Consider the following 21,222-nt stretch of genomic DNA (forward strand, 5'->3'; position numbering starts at 1 on the left):
AGTTTGGTAAATAAATTTGATGAATTTGAGGTATTGCTCAAAGCATCAAAGGCGGATATTGTTGGGATATCAGAGACGTGCTGTCACACAGATATAAATAATGCAGAACTGGAATTTGGGGAGTACAATGTCTACAGAAAGGATAGACAGGATAAGAAGGGAGGAGGGGCTATGCTATTAGTTAAGAAACACATAAAATCCAAGGAAGTGAATCCAGTCGACATCGCTGGACAGTGCAGTGTCGAGTCAGTTTGTTGTGACATAAGCATTGGGAGATCAAAATTGAGAGTAGGAGTGTGCTATAGGCCTAATGGCTCTGATGAGTATAATAAGAAACTGTACAGACCGGGCTAGCCGAGTGGGTAAAGTACCTGCCCGGCAACTCAAAGGTCGCGGGTTCGATTCCCGCCTCGGGCTTGGATCAAAGTACTGCAAAAACCTTGGGAGGTGCAATATGGCCACAGAAGCCGATGCGCCAACAACTACCAAATCAAAAAAAAAAAAAAAAAAAATCAGGGAAATAGAGTGGGCCAGTAAATCAGAGAGTCTTATAATGGGGGATTTTAATTTCCCAGATATTGACTGAAATTTGTGGGTTGGTCACACACACTAGCAAGGCTTTTGTGGATTTATTGGATGATTGTTTTCTAAATCAGCATGTTCGGGAAGCAACTAGAGGGAGCAGTACTCTTGATTTGATTATCAGTAGTGATTCTTCATGCATTAAGAATCTGCAGATACAGGAACCACTACGTGGCAATGATCACAGTGTGCTGAAGTGGGATTTACTCAAGGAGGTAACTACCATCAGGGGTAAAAGGAACGGTTATTGCTTTTGTAAAGGTGACTACGATGGTCTGAGACAGTATTTAAATTCTATACAGTGGGACCAACTGATGATGTTACCAACAGCAAACTCAAAATGGGAAGCATTCAAAGAACTTATCTTTGAAGCTACTAGGCTTTACATACCAACTAAGAAATATTGTTCAAGGTTCAGGCCTAAATGGATGTCAGATGAACTAATGAGACATATGGCAGAGAAGAAAAATGCATGGGATACATATAAATTAACATGTGACACAGAAGCCTCTGATAGATATAAGTTGATCTGTAACCAAGTTACAAACGAGGTTAGGCAGGCGAAGGCAGATTACGAAAAATCTTTGGCAAGGGATGCAAAGAAAAACAGCAAGGAGTTCTTTACTTATGTAAACTCTAGAAGGAAGGGGATGAATCAGATTGGTCCACTTGATATCGATGGTTCAACTGTTCATGATCCTGCTCAGGTAGCTAACAAACTAATTCAATATTTTGCATCTACATTCACACATGAGGAGTTATTCAGGAAGGGGAATGCCATAGATGAAGTAAACACTGGCAGTGAGCTGATCTTGTAATAATTGAGAGTAAAGTGGAGGAGAAATTGTTGAAGATAAATACAAGAAAGGCACCTGGGGTGGATGGGATCTATCCAGTTATATTAAAGGAGGCAGCAAAGGAAGTAAGCAATCCGTTAGCCATAATTATGAGAGTTACCTTGGATTCAGGGGAGGTACCCACAGACTGGAGATGTCCAAATGTAACCCCAATTCACAAAGGAGGATCAAAGGCTGACACAAGTAATTATAGACCTGTGAGTTTAACTTCTGTTCCAGGAAAATTAATGGAAGCACTGGTTAAAGAAGCACTGCTGGACCATCTTGACAAGAATTCAGTTATAGCTCAGACACAGCATGGTTTTGTTAAGGGAAGGTCTTGCCTGACCAATTTGATTGGATACTATGATGTAGCACAAAAGAATTGGATGCAGGGAATAACTTTGATATTATATATTTGGATCTTAGAAAGGCTTTTGATACTGTTGCACATGGAAGACTGTTGCACAAATTGGAGCAGTGTGGCATTGGTGGCAAATTGTTGCTATGGATAAAGGGATGGTTGAGTGGCAGAAGACAGAGAGTGGTAATCAATGGACACTGCTCAACGTGGACTAATGTTATTAGTGGAGTTCCTCAGGTTCAGTGTTGGGTCCGTTGTTGTTTTCTGTATTTATAAATAATATTGATGATGGTATATCAAGCTTAATGTCCAAGTTTGCAGACGATACAAAGGTTGGCAGGGTTGTTAAGGACGCTACTGACGCTATGCTGCTGCTACTGCTGCTGCAACAGGATCTGGAAAGGTTGAGCAGATGGGCTGAGGTGGCAAATGAAGTTTAACATTGACAAATGTAAAGTACTACCTATGGGAAACAGCAACCCCAGAGCAACGTATCAACTCTGTGGTACTACACTGACAGTGGTAGAGAATGAAAAGGACCTGGGGGTAATTGTGCAGGCAGATATGAAGTTCTCTGAGCAGTGCAGACGGGTTGCAAGAGTAGCTCATGGTGTCTTATCAATGATATACAGGAATTTTTCTAGCAGGGATAGGGAGGTGATTATTCCCTTATATAAGGCAATGGTCAGGCCGCACCTCGAGTACTGTATACAGGTCTGGAGGCCTCATTTCAAGAAGGATGTAGAGCTGCTGGAACGAGTACAGAGAAGGGCAACAAGGTTAGTGAACGGAACGAAGGGTTGCTCTTATGAAGAAAAGCTTAAGTTTTGCAAATTACAGTGTCTGGAGACTAGGCACCAGCGAGGTGATATGATAGAGGTGTACAAAGCCTTGAATGGTTTGACCATGCTCAATGCTGATGGGATACTGCCTCTTGCTCAGAATAATCACCTGAGAGGGCATAAATTCAAGGAACAGACTTCCATCCCTTGTTGTGGAAGTTGATAGCCTAAATAAATTTAAGGCTCAGCTGGACAAGTATTTCGAACGAACGGAGTTGTGAAGTGAAAGGGTTTTTTTTTTTTTTTTTTGGCTGATGCTGCATAAGCTTGCTTTCTTGCATCATATGCCTCTACTAATGCTAATGCTAATATTTTCATTCCAATATTTCTGATTAAGTTTCATCATAGGACACTGTCTAGAGCTATATAATGGTTTATTTCAAAACTTTATGTTTTCAAGTAGCTACAGGCATACCTCCCTTAACAAAATTTTGTTTAATACTTCATTATGATGGCATGAAAAATTATGACCAGTATTCAGTTGTCAAAATTCCTTGCCTCGATCACTATAATGATGCCTAAAAAATAATTTCCAGAACTATGAAATAGTACACCCTAAATAGCAGCTCTCGAAACTAAATAAAAATAAATCATCACTATGATGTTTCTCACTGAACCAAGGTGTAATTTAGTAAGTAGAAAGTACATGCATGTTATTTTTATTTATTCTGCATTTACTTGATTTATTCATTTACTTATCATTGATTTATTCATTTAAGGGGTCTTTAATAGGCTCTTTAAAATGAGTCTAAAATGCTCATGAATTGAAGAATCAGCATGAAAGTTAAGACATTCAATGTAAATGGAGCTTGGAGTAAACTGTGTGCTATCCAAAATTATCTTGGCTTGGGAAAGGTGCATAATATGCAAGAAGCTATGAGGCAATTCCAAAAATTAGTGGCAACTAAGAACATGCATAAGGTTTTATCCATTTAGAAGCTGCAATAAGCATCTTTTGTTGAGAAAGTTGAGGACATGCAAAGCAGCAGCTGAGTTAACTAGGGACACAAAAAAAGCATGTGAATACCACCAGCTATTGTACAAAGAGAATAAGAGCATGTAAGGCAAACTACTTCAGACCACCTGCACACCTACAATAAAAAAAATCTTCGTTGTCTGTGACTCACTAAAATTAATAAAAACAACAAAATATTCATTCTTAAACTCTACAATTCTCCTTTATTACATGATTATAGGCCTAGTGGGAATGGTTCCACATTAAGTAAACCAACAGTTCTCAACTTTCACTCTTCAGTGTTATTATTATGCTGCTATATCACTGGACTATTTTTATTATAGTTTAAGCAAAATAGGCAAGTCTGCTTCTTTCACTGTTACTGTATTTACATTCTAACAACTATTATATTAAAAATTAACTACTTTATTCTCTCAAGGAATGCATCTATTATCATAACATACGAGTGTAATGAAAACTGTCGTTCACTTAATGACATTTCAGTTAATGGCTTGTTTTTATGAAGTACTTACTTTACTAACCCTATTGTTAAGCGAGGTTGTCATAGCAGAGGGCCATACCTCTCAACTAACCCAGTGAATAACGTGAAATGACATGTCCTTTCATGTTATTCACAGAAGCCTTATATTTCCTGACGAGATGTTGCCTTCCCAGTGGACAAAATTGTACTTTATACTTTTTTTTTTTTTTGGACATTTTTTGGTTATTTACATTTGGATCACATTTAGTTTTGAATTTCTTGTTAATTATGGGTTTCCTAAGTAGCTGCCAAATAAAGCAAACATTTTCTCAACAGGCTCATACGATACAGCCACTCCCCAGCTTACGTAATACTGGACTTATGGAAACTTGACTTTTCGTAAGTTTTTGCTGGCTGGTGAAAACTTAAAAAAATCGTGGAAACATATTTTTCATCCTGTAGGAATAAATGGAGGTGTTGTGAAAATATCTTAATGTGAATCCAATAACACATTGGTGGTTTTTTTTTTTTTTTTTTTTTTGTAATTCATTCCAAGACCTTGGAAGTTTAAATTTACGCTATATAACTAAGCTATTATCTCTCTAAAAGGTCATTTTTATAATGGAAATTGCACTACATTTTCATTGTTATCATATGCTCTGTTATAAGAATCAATTTTTGAACATCTCAGTGATATTTTTCTAAAACACATTTCTGAAGGTCACTACCATAAAACAATAAAAACAGTTTGCACTTTCTGGTTTATTGGGCTTTTTTGTTAGCGTAATCTATTATACATGCGTAGTAAACTCAATCTTATTGCATTTGCAATAACACCAATAACTGGAATTGTGTGGGTTTTTACATTATGGTATTATGGTGAAATGAGTTCCCCTTCACTGAAATCTTCAATCATAGAAGAAACAAACAAATTTTCAGAATCTTCTCTTCATTCCTATTTACTTATTACAATGGCGAAGGGAAAGGGACCAATGGAAAGTGGAAGTGCTGGCAGTGCTAGGAAACAAAACAAAGATGATTAATTAAGAAGTACGAAACAGGACAAAGTTTGTCATCTATTGCACGGAATTAGGTGTCGCTGCTTCAACAGTGAATACTATTTTAAGGGGCAGTGCGCGTATAAGAGAGCATGTTAAAGGATCAATGCATTTAAGATCAACAGTGATCACAAAACAACGTTCAGGTGCTATATTGAAGATGGAAAAGCTATTAATAATATGTATGGAAAATCAGATTCAGAAGCAAGTGCCCCTGAGTCCAATGGTCATTCAAGCAAACGCAAGAAGTACTTATGAAGATATTAAGGATAAGTATGGCGAACTCCAAGCCAAGTTCGTGGCAAACAACGGGTGGTTTAATAGGTTCAAGCATTGCACTGGTTTCCAAAACATTAAAGTATGTGGTGAAGTTGTCAGTGCCAATTCTGCAGCTGCAGAGAAATTTTGGATGTGCTGGGAAAAACCCCTTAAAAATCTCCACAGCCCTCAACTTCTGCAGCGGCATGCTTATCAGCTGGAGAGTAAATTCTGGCAACGATGCTTGAAAGGTAAAACTTGCTGACATTATGCCTGTCTCCTCACTCTTTTTGTAATTTTATAATTTTGAAATTTTTGTAATTTTGTACACTTTTGTAATTTTTCCTGCTCATGAGTTAAAAAAATTGAATTAATAATTCTATTTACATATTCGTTGAACATTTATTTTTTGCTTCAATCAAATTTGCGAGTCCTGCATAAGCATTTAGGGAAATTCCGACTTACGTAGAGTTCCGCGGAATGCAACCCTTACTAGCCAGGTGGGCAGGAGCAGTGCGTAGCACATGCTTCTTGATTAGACCAGGGTTAGATCCCGTGACCACCAAATACGGAGGATGACCACCGCATATCACCAGAGTAATATGGCCTTAGTTGCTAATGCTCGTAAAAACCAAATAACAACAACAGCAACCCTTACGTAAGTCGTGGAATGGCTGTATTTTGTTAGTGTGTTTTTTATTTTATTATACAAATTTTCACCCTCATCAGATGCACTGTCTGGCTTCTAATTTATAGTAGATAGAGAAAAGAATGTCAGCAATTATACAGTGTCTTTTCATCAGCACTTTCCAGAATCCTTTTAAAACTGAGAACAGGATGCAGTGTAAAAAAAATAAATATTTTTATTTCCTTCATTTATAATCATTCAGCTTAATATTTTAATAAAGGATCTTAAATACAGGATATGCATGGAACAGGATCAAAGATGTAGATTTTTATTAGGTGCATATTCTTATGTCAGCTGAAAAAAACAAAGTAGCAAGGGCAAATACAGTAAAAAAATATTAGTTTTTATAAATGCTTTTATCAGTATATATTTCACTAGTATTTTATTAAATTTTATCAATTTACTTGCAATTTTCTTTTACTTTCCTCAAATTATTGGCATTTAAAGCTTAACTGATACTAAATTATATAATGATTGAATTTCCCAACACCCAAAGGTCCTTTCAGAATTGAACAATGCAGCTGAGTAGATGTGAAAACAGACAATAATATCATAAACAGTATCTATGCAGATGGTTTTACAGCAAAAAGAAGAGCTAAAAGTTATATCAATAATGTGTGAATTAATATAATAGGAGTGTTATAGTAAATTCAATTTTTTTTTTTTATTTCTCTTTATCTTTTGACCTTCACTGTCACAAATATTTACTCTACCGAACTTATTTTTGTTATAGTTGAAAAATGGATTAAACAGACAAATGCAAATTCTGAAGATGTACGTTCTGACAGTCCTTGTAGTGATCCACCTGTGATTTTGCCAGAAGAAGCTGCAACTACTATTCAGAAGTGTATGTGTTGTTTATCATTTATTATAAGAAGAATATTATAAACATATACACATTTAGATGTAGACATGATTTATTTACATTATAGAAATAAGAGTTAATTATCACTTAATGCAAAAAAATACCCATTTCCTTGACAATGAAATCTCCTAATAGAACTAAATCCTTTTGAACCAAAGCAGTTTGTTTGCACCTAATTATTTTGTTTGACCCAAATTGGGGGTGCATCACTTGGGAGGGGGTTATGAGAATCTTGAGTCTGATGAGCTCCCAGTTACATTTGTCTCTAGGTCAAGTACTTATTTATTCAGTCATTCAAATTCAACTAGTAATATACCAAGTTTTAATTTGAGATCAGAACAAAAAAAAATATATATATATATATATTTTTTTTTTTTTTTCTCGCATCTTTGGTCCATGTCCAAGTTTAAGGAGAGTGGGGAATGATTTATTTTTAGTTATACCATTGAACAAACTGATAAATAATAATAATACATCTCAGTGATGTTCATTTCCCTTTACAATCTTCCAGGCCCTATATTTTCTGTACTACTTTTTATTTACTTTTTCTGATGGAATCTCAGAAAATGTTGAGGCAATCACATTGTTGAGGCTTAGAGGGGAAACAGATAACAAACATTCTGTGTGTTATCAGATACTCCATCTAAAATACTGATGGATCCAATATCTTTCTATTTTAGAAGAAGTCCAATTGGCCTGCCTCCCTAAAATCCACTCATGCACACCTTCTCAGTCAGGTAAGCCCTGTTATATCACTTTGGTGGCAACGAACATGTAGAGTGGTTCTCTTCAAGCTGCCTGGTCAGCATGAAGAGAAAAAGACCAAACCCTCCAGCAATTTATGACAACATGAGAAAACAAATGATCCTCAGTCCCCAGTGGCTTTCACTCTTCCTCTTACAGCAGCAAGAGGATCAGAATGGAAGCAGAGGGTGCTAAGAATCTCTGGATACGACCAGGCTGCCATGCACGGAAACTGAACTTGGCCTGTTACAACATAAGATCACTCATCAGTGAAGAGAGGATATTAGAGCTAGAAAAGGAATTGGAATATCATTGGCTTGGCTGAAACAAGAAGAAGAAATGAATCACTTATAAGTTTATCAAGTGGAAATCTGCTGTACACCAATGGAAACAGTGAAAGGAGTGAAGGTGGAGTTGTCTTTTTGGTCCATAAAGATATAAAAAACATTTTGGAATTCAAAACTACATCACGAAGGATGTCAGGATTACTACTCAGGATTTCTAAGAGGTACAGACTAAAGGTTATAATGATATATGCACCAACATCGAGCCATGATGATGAAGAGGTTGAAGAAATGTACACCGAAATTGAGAGATTTCTAGATGAACAGAAAACTCACTACACCATTATGGGGAACTTCATTGCTAAAGTTGGAAAGAGACAAAACAGAAAAAGGGAAACTATAGGAAATTTTGGAATTGGTGAAAGAAATGAAAGACTTGTGGAATTTGCAGAATCTCAAGGAATGTCAGTAATGAATACTTTTTTTCAAGAAAAGGGTGAACAGAAAGTGGACATGGAAAAGTCCAAATGGATTAACAACTAATGAAATTGATCCTCAGCCTCGCTAACAGAAGATGTATTGTAAACGATGTTACTGTCCTAAACAAGGTAAATGTTGGAAGTGATCACAGAATGGTAAGATGCACACTTGATATAGATGTAAGAAAAAAAAGGAAAAAATTGACTCGAGTAAATAATATGAAGGTCTTTGAGATAAAAAAAAAGAGGAGAAAAAGCAGTATGTACTGGAACTTAAAGAACAAGTTTGAGCTTCTGCAGATCTTTCAGGACCAGGATATTGATGAGGAATACAACTTTCTGAATGTAATAAAGCCCGAGAAACCTATAGGTAAAAAGAAATCAAAAGAAGAGCAAGATAAACACTGAGAAGGACAAAATTGAGTAAACTGAGTTATGCAAAGCCATTAGAATGAGACTCAGAGAGGACATAAGAAGATTTAACATAATTAAAACAAGCATTAAGGGAAAACAAAGGACTTAAATCAGCAGTCATGAGCAGTAATGCAGAAAGACAAATGATACTGAAACTGAAGAATAGTGATGGTGTACTTATAAATGGTAGATAAGGCATAATTCAAATAGCAGAAAACTACTATAAAGAATTATACAAGGAGCGAGGGAATGATGCCAGCAGCGGGGAAGGTGGATCACCAATTTGCAACACATGTTGTTGTTGTTGTTATTTGGTTTTTTAGGAGCATTAGCAACCAAGGCCATATTGCTCCGGGGATATGCGGTGGTCATTCCCTGACCTTTCCGCATCCTCCGTATTTGGTGGTCACGGGCTCGAACCCCGGTCTAATCAAGAAGCGTGCACTGCTGCTCCTGCCCACCTGGCTACGGAAGCGCCTGACAACACATGTGACATACCCAATATCCTTCTTGATGAGATAGAATATGCATTGAAGAAAATCAAGAATCAAAAAGCCCCGAGTGAAGATGAAGTTACTGTAAAGTTAAAATTGGGAAGAAGAGACATGACACAGAAACTGGCAAGACTTCACAAAATATATTACAAAAAGTGTGGAATAATGCAATTATAATTTTGCTGCATAAGAAAAGAGACAAATCAGATGAAAATTATAGACCAATTAGCTTGTTGTCCCACATCTACAAGTTGTTTGCAGGTCTCACTAACAGATTAGAAAGGATACTTGATGAGAATCAACCAAAAGAGCAAGCTGGCTTTAGGACAGGATTCTCAACTATGGATCACCTTCATGTAATATCGCAGCTAATAGAGAAAGCAAATGAATATAAAGCACCATTATGCCTGGCATTTGTGGATTATGAAAAGGCATTTGACTCCATGCAGCATAAGGCAATGTTTCGGGCATTGGAAAGACAAGGCATAGACACCCCAACATTATATTCATATTGAAGAAAATATATGAGAACACTACCTCCTTTATTAGACTAGACAAAAAGATAAAGTGCAGCCATTATCAACCCACTGCAGGATGGAAGCCTCCTCAACAATTCCTGCTGAGGGAAAATGGATCGTAATCTGCCACGCTGGTCCAGTGTGGGTTGGCAGATCAACTGTATTCAGCAGTCAGGGGCTTGAACCCCGGTCTACTCAAAGAGCGTGTGCTACGGCACTCCTACTCCTAATCACTCGGCTACGGAGGCCTAGACTAGACAAAGACAGTAGCAAATTTAAAATTGAGAAAGGAGTTCAACGAGGAGACACATATCTCCAGGTTTTTTGCTGCCATTGAGGAAGCTTTCAGAAGATTGGACTGGTTGCAGAAAGGAGTCAATGTGAATGGAGCGTACTTAAACTATTTACGATTTGCAGATGACATTGTGATCATAAGCCACGATCCCAAAGAATTAGCAGAAAACCTTAATCAGTTATGCAGAGTTAGTAAGGATTTTGGACTGAAGATGAATATGTCTAAAAAAAAAGTAATGATGAACAAGAGTAGAAATTGAAAAGGTGGATTCATATACTTATCTTGGACAAGTCATTAGCTGTAACAATGATAAATGGCTGGAAGTCAAGAGAAGAATAAATTTCAGATGGATAGCATTCAGGAAATATAGTCATATACTGAGAAGCAATATCCCAATTTGTCTGAAACATAAAATAATGAAACAATGTATACCCCCCACCATGGGAGTGAAACTTGGGCACTCACCAAAAGAATGGAAGAGAAGCTGAAAACTACACAGCAAAAAATGGAATGAATTATGTTAGGAATCAGATTGTTGAATAAGAAGAGAAACACATGGATTAGGCAGAAAACACAACTAAAGGGCATTATCAAAACTAAAGAACTGAAATGGACTTGAGCAGGAAACATAGCTCGAAGACATGAAGGATGGACTAAGAAAATAAGAGAATGGCACCCAAAAGAGGAGCTAGAAGAAAACCTAGAAGACAACAACAGAGATGGACAGATGAAATTCAATTCAAGAGTTCTTGGGTAGTAAATGGATGGCCATTGCACAAAACAGAAGGAACTGGAAAGTTGTTGGTGAGGCCTCCATCCTGCAGTGGATTGAAAATGGCTGATGATGATCAGGTAGTCAACTATCTCATTTGTCCCAATTATTCAATTTGTGATTCCTTCCATTTTAAAGGTGGCATTTGTGCATTGTTCATATAATACTCCTCTTAAGTAACTTTCTAACGGAAAATCTTCTCTGACTTAAAATCTCTTTACCACATTTTGTCAAATTCATTTATTGCCTCTAGATTGCATTAATCACTCTGAACATTTTGACTTTTTTTGAAACTCAAATTTCTTCATTCTAACTTTTCTAAAATAAATTGATTATTTTAATGTTCACAACTCTGTCTGGCTTCAAATTTATAGTTGTACAGACCCAGCTGGCAGAGATGCCAAATTCTGTGGTCCTTTTATCAGAATCCATTCTGTGATTGCTACTAAAAGCAGTTAAGGGATAAGTCTAATCCCATAGTTTTGCTTGCTGTCCAAATATTTTTGATAAAATGTTGTTTGCATATATATATTTTTTTCTTTTTACAGATATTAGAGGTTATTTAACAAGAAAAAAAGTACATCAAATATCTAAAGAAAGGCAACAAAAAAAATCAGGTACTGCACATTTATTTCATTATTTTTCAACTATTAAACTATTTTCTAATTTTTAATTAGAAATTAGCATTAGCATTAGTAGAGGCATACGATGCAAGAAAGCAAGCTTATGCAGCATCAACCAAAAAAAAAAAAACCCCTCCCATTTCATCCCTCCATTTGTTCCAAATGCCTGTCCAGCTCAGCCTTAAATTTATTTAGGCTATCAACTTCCACAACAAAAGATGGAAGTCTGTTCCACCAATCAACCACCCGCTGACTAAAGGCAAACTTCTGCACTTCCATTCTACAACTATCTTTCCCCAATTTGAATCTATGTCCCCTCAGGTTCTTAATTCAAGCAAGAGGAAGAATCCCATTATACACCTCAATCAGATCACTTTGCAGGTGCCTACTCTCCAGGCGTTGCAATTTGCAGAACTTAAGCCTTTCTTGGTAAGAGCACTCCTTTGTTCCCTTCACCAATCTTGTTGCCCTTCTTTGTACTCATTCTAGCAACTCTACATCCTTCCTAAAATGGAAGAATGTAGAGGCCTGTACCAGTACTGTGTACAGGCCTCCAGACCTGTACACAGTACTCTACGTGTGGCCTGACCATTGCCTTGTAACGGGATAATCACCTCCCTGCCCCTGCTGACAAAAATTTACATGTCAAAAAAAATTTTTTTGCTTAATTTAATTAACAGCCAGTGGTCTGCAGACACTGGAACTTGTATATGGACTCTGAACCACACATTGGTCTGCACACTGTTACTGAATAGGCTAATATCTTGGGACTAGTTACATCATCTTTTTTTTTTTTTTAAGATGATGTTATAGACCAGTGATGCAGAACCCGCTGCCAGTGGTGAGCTATAGTGGGCTCGCAAGAGCCCATTGTTATTTTTTTTGAAAATTTGCGAGCCCATTGTTGAAATGATAATTTATTTTACAAATGAAATCCTGAATGCAATTATTGAGTATCCAGAGCCAAAACTACGGTAGGGCGAGTGGGACCCCATTCGCAGCATTTTAATGGCACAATCAATTGGCTATGTATTTTAAAATTGCTTCATTTTTGATTTAATTACAGTCGGACTTCTGTTTAACAAACTTCTTTATAGCGAATTTTTTTATTCCCCCTTGGTAATTACACTTAAAATAGTTTCTGTCGAACGAAGAAAATTTCCATGTAACGAACGGATTAGGAGAGACAACTTTGTATGCATTATTCTCACCTCTGGCCTTTAAGCAATTTAGGTAATTAGAAAGTGCGAATTAAGGGTCAAAGGGATTACCGTTTCGCAATGTTAATGGTGTCCGTAAAACCTATGCAGTCACATACCGAGAAGTCGTGCTATTCAATATGCTTTCCATAGCCAGTCAGAGGATTAAGAAGATTCCCGACATTGCTAATAGCCTCTGGTCAACCTGTGTTGTGGTTCCCCTTTACTCCGACAAACGGGCATATGTTTTTTGGAGAAGTGAGTGATCCATGCCTTCCACTAAATTTCTCCGTCTATGTTTACATAGTCACAGTAGATGAATATCTGTGTGATTCCGACTTTTTGCATAGTATTCAAAGAAGTGACAGTATCAACTAGAGGGGGGGGGGTTGAGGCAACTAAGATATTATATAAACTTTACGAAGATGAAATGTTGGCAGATTTTGAAACTTTGTCGAGCCTTTCACTGTGTAGAAAATGTTCTAAAATATAATGGCATACAGGCAATAATAATAATAATAAAAAAAAAACTGTGTTACCAATCTCCAAAAAAACTAACACGAATTAAGGATGATTGCTAAAGAACTTGATGTGGAAACTATAAAGATCAGTCGTATGTTCAGGCCGCAATGTAGCTCGTGGACGCCGATTGCGGATTGGAGGAATTATCTGCTTTGTGCAAACATTTGGAATCAGAAGTGAAATATTCAGGATTATTAATCCGACTTTTAATCTGGAATTTCTTAACCATTTAGCACTAATGATCGATATCCTGCAGGAGTTCTCTTACCTTTCAGAAGCTTTACAGAATCACTATGGTAAAAGCAGATAAATTAATTATTCAAACTGTCAATGCAATTGCTAATTTGAAAATTTCTGAAGGAAATTATGAAGCTAAAGTTGAGAGCATGTTGAAGTTGAAAGAATTTGAAGGAATCAAAATCAAATTAAAAAAAAAAAAAATTACCTCGTGCCAAGTTATTAAATGCATTATTTTATCCTTAGAGGATAAGTTATTAATGCAACAGGGTAATTTTAAATTTAAAAATAAATAAAATTACGATAATGTTGAAAGAAATTTTAAACATATGCTACCCGAAATCGTGGAATAAAAAAAAAAACTTTCGTCTCGGTTACAAGACGGTGAAAACCGAATAAGAAATTTAAGTTTTCTGATAAAATATGAAATAAAAATTAATGATTTTAGAGATTTTGTCGAAGACAGTTTATCTTTAAAATTGAGAAGTTCCATTTTCAATTAAGAAAGCCAGAAATCCCTTTTAGGCACCTCCGTAGCCAGGTGGGCAGGAGCAGCAGTACGTAGCACATGCTTCTTGATTAGACTGGGGTTCGAGCCTGTGAGCCACCAAATACGGAGGATGCGGAAAAGGTCAGGGAATGACCACCGCATATCTCCGGAGCAATATGGCCTTAGTTGCTAATGCTCCTAAAAACCAAATAACAACAAATCCCTTTGAAACCATTGCAATTAGCAGTGCTGAAGCTGAGTGAGCTTTCAGCGTAATAAATAATATTGTGACAAATGAACGCATTGCAGATTATGATGACCATACATCTAAATGGAAAACCGTTGCTTCAATTTGATCCGGATCGTTACGTCAAATATTTCCTCTGTAATCATCCCTCAGCTATTGAACAACGTAGATCGACAACAAATATTAATAAAGAAGTAAATTGGCAATTTTTAGAATTAATTTTCCTTGAATATTTGTGAAATAATTTTTTTTCATGAAATCTGTAATTTTTTGTGTATTTTTTCTAGAAAGTTTGTTTTTTATGTAATATTTGTTTTTATATTGTGCAATGTTTTGTGACAGTTTATGTTATTTGTGATGTGGGAAATATTTCATGTTAATTTTTATTCGCATTATTAAAATTTTAACACGAAAAAAATGTATCCATTATATTTCCCTAGTTGTTAAAAAAAAGACCAATAAAAAAGTTGCACGTGTGCCGAGCACGTGCAGTAGATGGTTTATGCGAAACATCCTTCGCGTTTCTTTTAGGAATTTTGATTTGTGTATATTGATTATGAAATAAAAGAGCTTTTTTTATTGTAATTATTTTATTGATCATCACAGATTTTCATAATTTCTGGAAGACAAGATACAATGGATTTATGATAACTATAGTAAGAGATGTATACTTGCAAGTGCAACGTATCTAAATATCTCTATAAAACAGCACCGATTGATGTACCCGATTGTTTATTTGAAGCGATATACGCAGCTGTTAAGGGAACCTAACAATGGGATGTAACGAAAATGCGAGACGAAAAAAAAAAAAGAAAGTTATTACAAATATTTGTATTGTTGTAATCATACTTACTGCAGTAGTAACTTCAGGAAGCGTGATTGTGACGTCATACTATTCAAAAATTCTAAAAAGTTAGAACTCCAGACACTGTCGTATTCAGTTATCATCGTTAAGGCGAGGCATGAAAACCAGGTTTTTTTTTTTTTTTTTTTTGATAGACCTAGAAATGTTTTACACATTCACTTATACGCATGGTTAAGGGGGTAATAAGCCACATCTGTCTGCCCCCTAAATCAACCCCTGACTCGAGATATCATACCGGTCACGAAAAATGCATCACGTGCTCTAATCACACTACTAGTAGTGCGAGCATGGGAAGCACCTCTAGTGGAAGCCACTGATGACGTCACTTCCGTGATCGATCAAATTTACTCAGTAGAAAGTCGGAAAAACTGCGAGCCCATTGTTAAAATATTCACAGCTCACCGCTGCCCATTTCAACCTATAGGAATAAATTTTCATAAAACATGCAGTTCAAATATCAAAAGTAATAAAATAAATAGTTACTGAAAATATAAATGTTAATAATAAATATCAGATGTCATCAGTGTCATTTCTATGCTGCTTACATCAGTACTGCACTAAATAGAGAAATAGGAAATTCTCTTGCATTGGCAAGTAACGTAAATAGTTGTTGTTAAAACATTATAATGTTCATGCCACAGTTGTTGCCTGCTATGCATAAAATATTGCACATGTGAAGGTACGGCTTCATATATGAGTTCTAACTATTGATGATTTAAAAATACTTTGTTTTCCTGTACCAGTTATGATTGTATTATTTTAAAAGTGTAAAATTACTCCAATGAAATCAGTGGCTCAAAAAATAAATAAAAGACAGAAGATGAAAAACGTGTATTCCAAGAGCATTGAAGCAGATTTATATGCAAGCTCAAAAATCTCATTAATAAATTTGACTATAAGTTTTTATTAATTCATAAAAAAAATTGTACACAAATAAGATAAGCACAATTTTAAAGTTTCAAATAATATTTCTATTTTTCATTATGTAAGAAAATATCCAGTTTCTTCATCCTGTGGCATGCAGATATAGCATAATTTTTTAAATGGCCCTTTGAAGGAGAAAGGTTGCACATCACTGTTATAGACTATGTACAAACATTATGGATAAATACAATTTACACTTAAAATGCATCTGCTCAGTAATATGCTGTATAGTTCATTAACGTTGAAATAAATTTTGTTCCTAATGTGGTGTACAGTGATTTTTGTCATCTGTATTGCCATGTTGAGTATCATGGAGTATATGAATGAGTCTTACATCTAATGGGGAACAATCAGTTTTGGAGAAGTTTATAGATGAAGACATGATCAAGGAATTTAATGAAGACAAGTGTGAGACTAATAATAGTTAGGTGACAGATTTCCCATTTCTTTTTACCAAAATTTAAATTTTCTCTGCATCTTTTAAAGTCAAGCCCTGAGGATGGATGGCAAGGGAAGAAACAAAATTACACAAGTTAGTTATAAGTTTGATGGAGGTGAATAAGGTAATTAAAACTATGCTTGAGCATAACAGTGCTGAATGCTGTTTACTGAGGCTCAATAGCTTGTATGTATGAAGGGTGAAGACACCAGATCATCCATTCCCTAGATAACTAAGAATAGCTATTGGTTAGCAGTAGTTCAACTGTTTGAATGTAGCATGTGCCTATCCTTTTTAAAGGAGAGAGGAATCATGTTACCTGAATAAATTGAGCAGACATAACTGGAGAACCATTCAAGTAGCATCCCAGAGACAATTCAATCTTTAAAATAAAAATGAGAGTAATTCACTCATATTAATATCTTGGAAAAGTTTACATAAAACCTGATGAAATTAATTCAAGGAGTGATAGAGCTGTAGAAAACAGCAAGGTTTGTTGATATGGACTGAACCCAAACAAGACCATGTGGATCTACACTGAGGTAGAACCATATGGTTCTTTAGATAGGTACAACTCATATTGAGAATAAATCTTATCAGAGTCTCACTGAGAACACTGGTAATTGGGATGGGGACAATGTTGAAGGTGTGAAAGTATTTAGGACACTAAATAGAGTCATCTTGAAAAGTTTGAATGGGACAGGAAAATGATTTGTAGCAGATTGGAAGAAAAAATATCTTGAGCCATTTAATTTTATAATTGATTAAGTATTGTGAATTGCTAGGGCAATAGTGATTCAAAATTTCAAGAGAGAAATGGATAAGATCTCACTGACAGTAGATCTCAAAGTAATCAGCCCCACCAATAAGATAGCGGAACTAATATTAGTAATAAATAATAGGAGTTGGTCCTGAACACTAGAAAAATACTGGGAAGCTAGTATCTTTATCAGAGGGATTGTCTGGCATATTTCTGTTATCCATGAGTACTTTAGAGATTCATGGTTTCTTTCAGTGGTCATCAGCCATACTCCACAAAGTTTTTCAATTGTAGTCCTCATTGTTATTAATTTGTTATTTGGGGGTTTTTTTTAGCAGCATTAGCAACTAAGACCATATTGCTCCGGAGATATGCGGTGGTCATTCCCTGGCCTTTCCGCATCCTCTGTATTTGGTGGTCACAGGCTCTAAACCTGGTCTAATCAAGAAGCGTGTGCTACGCACTGCTGCTGCTCCTGCCCACATGGCTACGGAGGCACCTGTAGTCCTTATTGATGCTCCACGTAGACTCTTTGGAGGTAATTGTTACAGGTAATGTGATGATCCTTTTTGAATGATTTTGACAGCTTTATTACTTGAGTTGGACCCTATTTCCCATTTTATAAGCAAACTCTTATTAAAACCAGCAATCCAGGTATAGCTTATAATGGAAGAAAGTCCATTTCATTGATTTCATTACTTATGGATTTCTGAATTAAGTAAAATTATGAATAATAAAATTTAATAATTACATTCTAATGAAAACATAGGAATGGTTATTATGGCTTGTTAGGTAAGGTAAAGGTAAGCAGCAGCTGTTATCAATCCACTACAGGATGGAAGCCTCCTCAACAATTCATGTTGAGGGAAATGGACCATAATCTACCACACCGATCCAGTACAGATTGGCAGATCGACCACGTGTAGCAGTCAGGGGATTGAACCTCGGTCTACTCAAAGAGTGTGTGCTACTGCACTCCCAACCACTCAGCTATGGAGGGCCTGGCTTGTTAGAGTGACTTGTAAAGTAAATAGAGAGAAAGAAAGAGAGTATGATTTATTATAATAATAGTAATTAACCTTCGTGATGATAAAGTAATGTTATTTTTCTGCGTCTTTTAATATGTTTAGTTTCTTCAGAAGAATGTGGAATAGATAGGGCAGCAACAACAATTCAGAGAATGTGGAGAAAGCATCACAAAAATCCAGACATGATTGAAAATTCCAATTTATACCGTGCAAAGAAAGCTGCTGATCTTGTTAATTTTTGTTACCAGGTATTTTACATTCATTCTCTACTGTAATTTAATCAAATTTAAGCAAATTATTACTAGTTTTCTCTAAATTAATTTTTAAGCATATTTTACTCACTTCTTTTTTATTTTTATAATAGGACTTTTTATATAAAATGGACAAGCCTTATTATAATTGAAAAGATAAAGATCAAAAAGATGAAGTTATTTTCAATGACATTAATAAGCTCAAATTATGAGGCTACCATCACTAGTTGCCTCACTGCTCATTCAGTAGCTCAAATATGAAATTGGTTTCAAGCTTTTTTAGCATCTGTCTTGCTTATGATAGCCTTCCACCAGTTAGATACCAATAAGTACTGAAATTGCCATCTTGGGGTGGGGGGAACAACATTACAAATGACTAGCATTATATTTCTTTTTACAGAAGCTACTTATTCATAGTGTATCATTTACATATCCTGTGGTGAAAACCTCAATTTGAGAGATTTAGTGCTTCTGAAAAGACATTCATCTTTTCATTCAGTCATCTGTTCTATAAAAAATGGATGTCATATTATCTATAGACAGGCTATGAGCATTTAATGGTTCAGATTGGGAAACTAAGATTTCTGATCATCCTCCCTATTTAATTATACTGAATTTTAAATAATATGATAATTCTAACCTGAATCTCTCTCTCTCTCTCTCTCTCTCTCTATATATATATATATATATATATATATATATATATATATATATATATATATATATATATATAAAATTTTTAAAGTTATGTGTAGAATGTAGTAGGTATAAATCTATAATATAACTAATGCTAATAATGAAAATACCGTGTATCCTGGGAGCGATATATGTTGATTAAAGGGGGAAGAACGGAAAAGAAAAATGTAACGTTATAAACAAAGTGCGAATTTTGAAAAAATGTAAATTTTGAAAAGAACGACCAAGGTAGAAATAGCATTGCAGTATCTTTCATAATTTCTGTGTCTTCTTCAGAGGTCATCCACCCAAATTATGAAAAAGAACAGCAATACTCTTACTTCTGTTTCTGACATGTTCTGTATGTCAAAAAACACGTGTACGAAGACACGTGGTAAAAACTAAAATAATTTAGAATATAAATTTTGAATAAATAAATAAAATACAAGTTAAGCAAAAATATTATGCCAAAAGTATAACATGCAGAACATGGATGACCTTACAGAAGTAAGTGGCCCGCCAAAAAGGTGAAGACAAAGGAAGGTAGTGTCCGAATGACAAGAATGACAAGAACTTTTTCTGGTAACCCGTCCAGTAGCGGTAAGTTCTTGATATTCTTGTCATTCGGACACTACCTTCCTTTGTCTTCACCTTTTTGGCGGGCCACTTACTTCTGTAAGGTCATCCATGTTCTGCATGTTATACTTTTGGCATAATATTTTTGCTTAACTTGTATTTTATTTATTTATTCAAAATTTATATTCTAAATTATTTTAGTTTTTACCACGTGTCTTCGTACACGTGTTTTTTGACATACAGAACATGTCAGAAACAGAAGTAAGAGTATTGCTGTTCTTTTTCATAATTTGGGTGGATGACCTCTGAAGAAGACACAGAAATTATGAAAGATACTGCAATGCTATTTCTACCTTGGTCGTTCTTTTCAAAATCTGCTATTTCTACCTTGGTCGTTCTTTTCAAAATTTACATTTTTTCAAAATTCGCACTTTGTTTATAACGTTACATTTTTCTTTTCCGTTCTTCCCCCTTTAATCAACATATATCGCTCCCAGGATACACGGTATTTTCATTATTAGCATTAGTTATATTATAGATTTATACCTACTACATTCTACACATAACTTTAAAAATAATTTTATATATACATTATGGTTGTAGGGTACCTTTGCTCTTGCAGTGTCCCTGATCCATAATTCATATTATCGATAATTCATTTTATCGCTATTCAAATTCAAATCCATTTTCTCTACTTAATTTTAATTTTATTATTCATAATTATTATTATATATATATATATATATATATATGTGTGTGTGTGTTTTTTTGAGTATTCTGTGTTTTAAGTGATTATCATGTCATAACTAAAGACCATGCAGATTGCAGATTTTCTCAAATAACACTACATTTTCATAATTTCCTTACTAAGAATAGTTAATATCCTTATTATCCTCATGATATCATCTTTTATGATTGAACATCATGGTCAGATCCAGTTTTATAGTTAAGAATGTTCAGTATACTAAAATGATTAAATATAGCAGTGGATTTGTCCACTTCTGAAAAATTTTAATATATAATGGTTTTATAATGCTTTTTACTGAACCGACTTCTCTTAGGTTCACAATAATAATATGGAATTTAATAAAATACTCCAAAGAAACAGAATGCCAATCAATGCACAAATGCTTCAGCCAGTTCCAAATAATTTTCACCTTCCCCAGAAGTTCGACAAAAGACCTAAAGTATCATCAGAAGATAGGAAACACAAGGTTGGTTCACAGTTGATTTATCATTTTGTAATGAACTTAAAATTAAATGCTTACTTTTCTCATATGATTTAAGAATTTTTTTCCCAAATTCTAGAATATCAAGTGGATCTCCACTTGGTATTCTAGAAGTTGGGACAAAATTCTTCATAACTCAACCTTTCCTATCTCCCATATAGGCTGTCTCCATTTCCCCCTCCACTTCCTTCCTCATCATTATGGGCATTCCTGAAAAATCATAACTTT

General features: G+C 35.2%; 1 protein-coding gene across 1 annotated transcript in view; it reads left to right on the top strand.

Annotated features, from left to right (window-relative positions):
- ninaC (STKc_myosinIII_N_like and MYSc_Myo21 domain-containing protein ninaC) overlaps positions 1–21,222 on the top strand; it is a 262,582-nt gene that overhangs the window by 212,464 nt on the left and 28,896 nt on the right. The window contains exons 30-33 of the mRNA XM_090371467.1: positions 6,798–6,911; positions 11,478–11,546; positions 18,366–18,511; positions 20,827–20,979. Coding sequence (XP_090227593.1) covers positions 6,798–6,911; positions 11,478–11,546; positions 18,366–18,511; positions 20,827–20,979 — 482 coding nt within the window. The remainder of the gene's footprint in view (positions 1–6,797; positions 6,912–11,477; positions 11,547–18,365; positions 18,512–20,826; positions 20,980–21,222) is intronic.

Source organism: Mastigoproctus giganteus, chromosome 4 (genome assembly GCF_048544385.1).
Source record: "Mastigoproctus giganteus isolate SK-2022 chromosome 4, ASM4854438v1, whole genome shotgun sequence".
Taxonomy (NCBI): Eukaryota; Metazoa; Arthropoda; class Arachnida; order Uropygi; family Thelyphonidae; genus Mastigoproctus; species Mastigoproctus giganteus.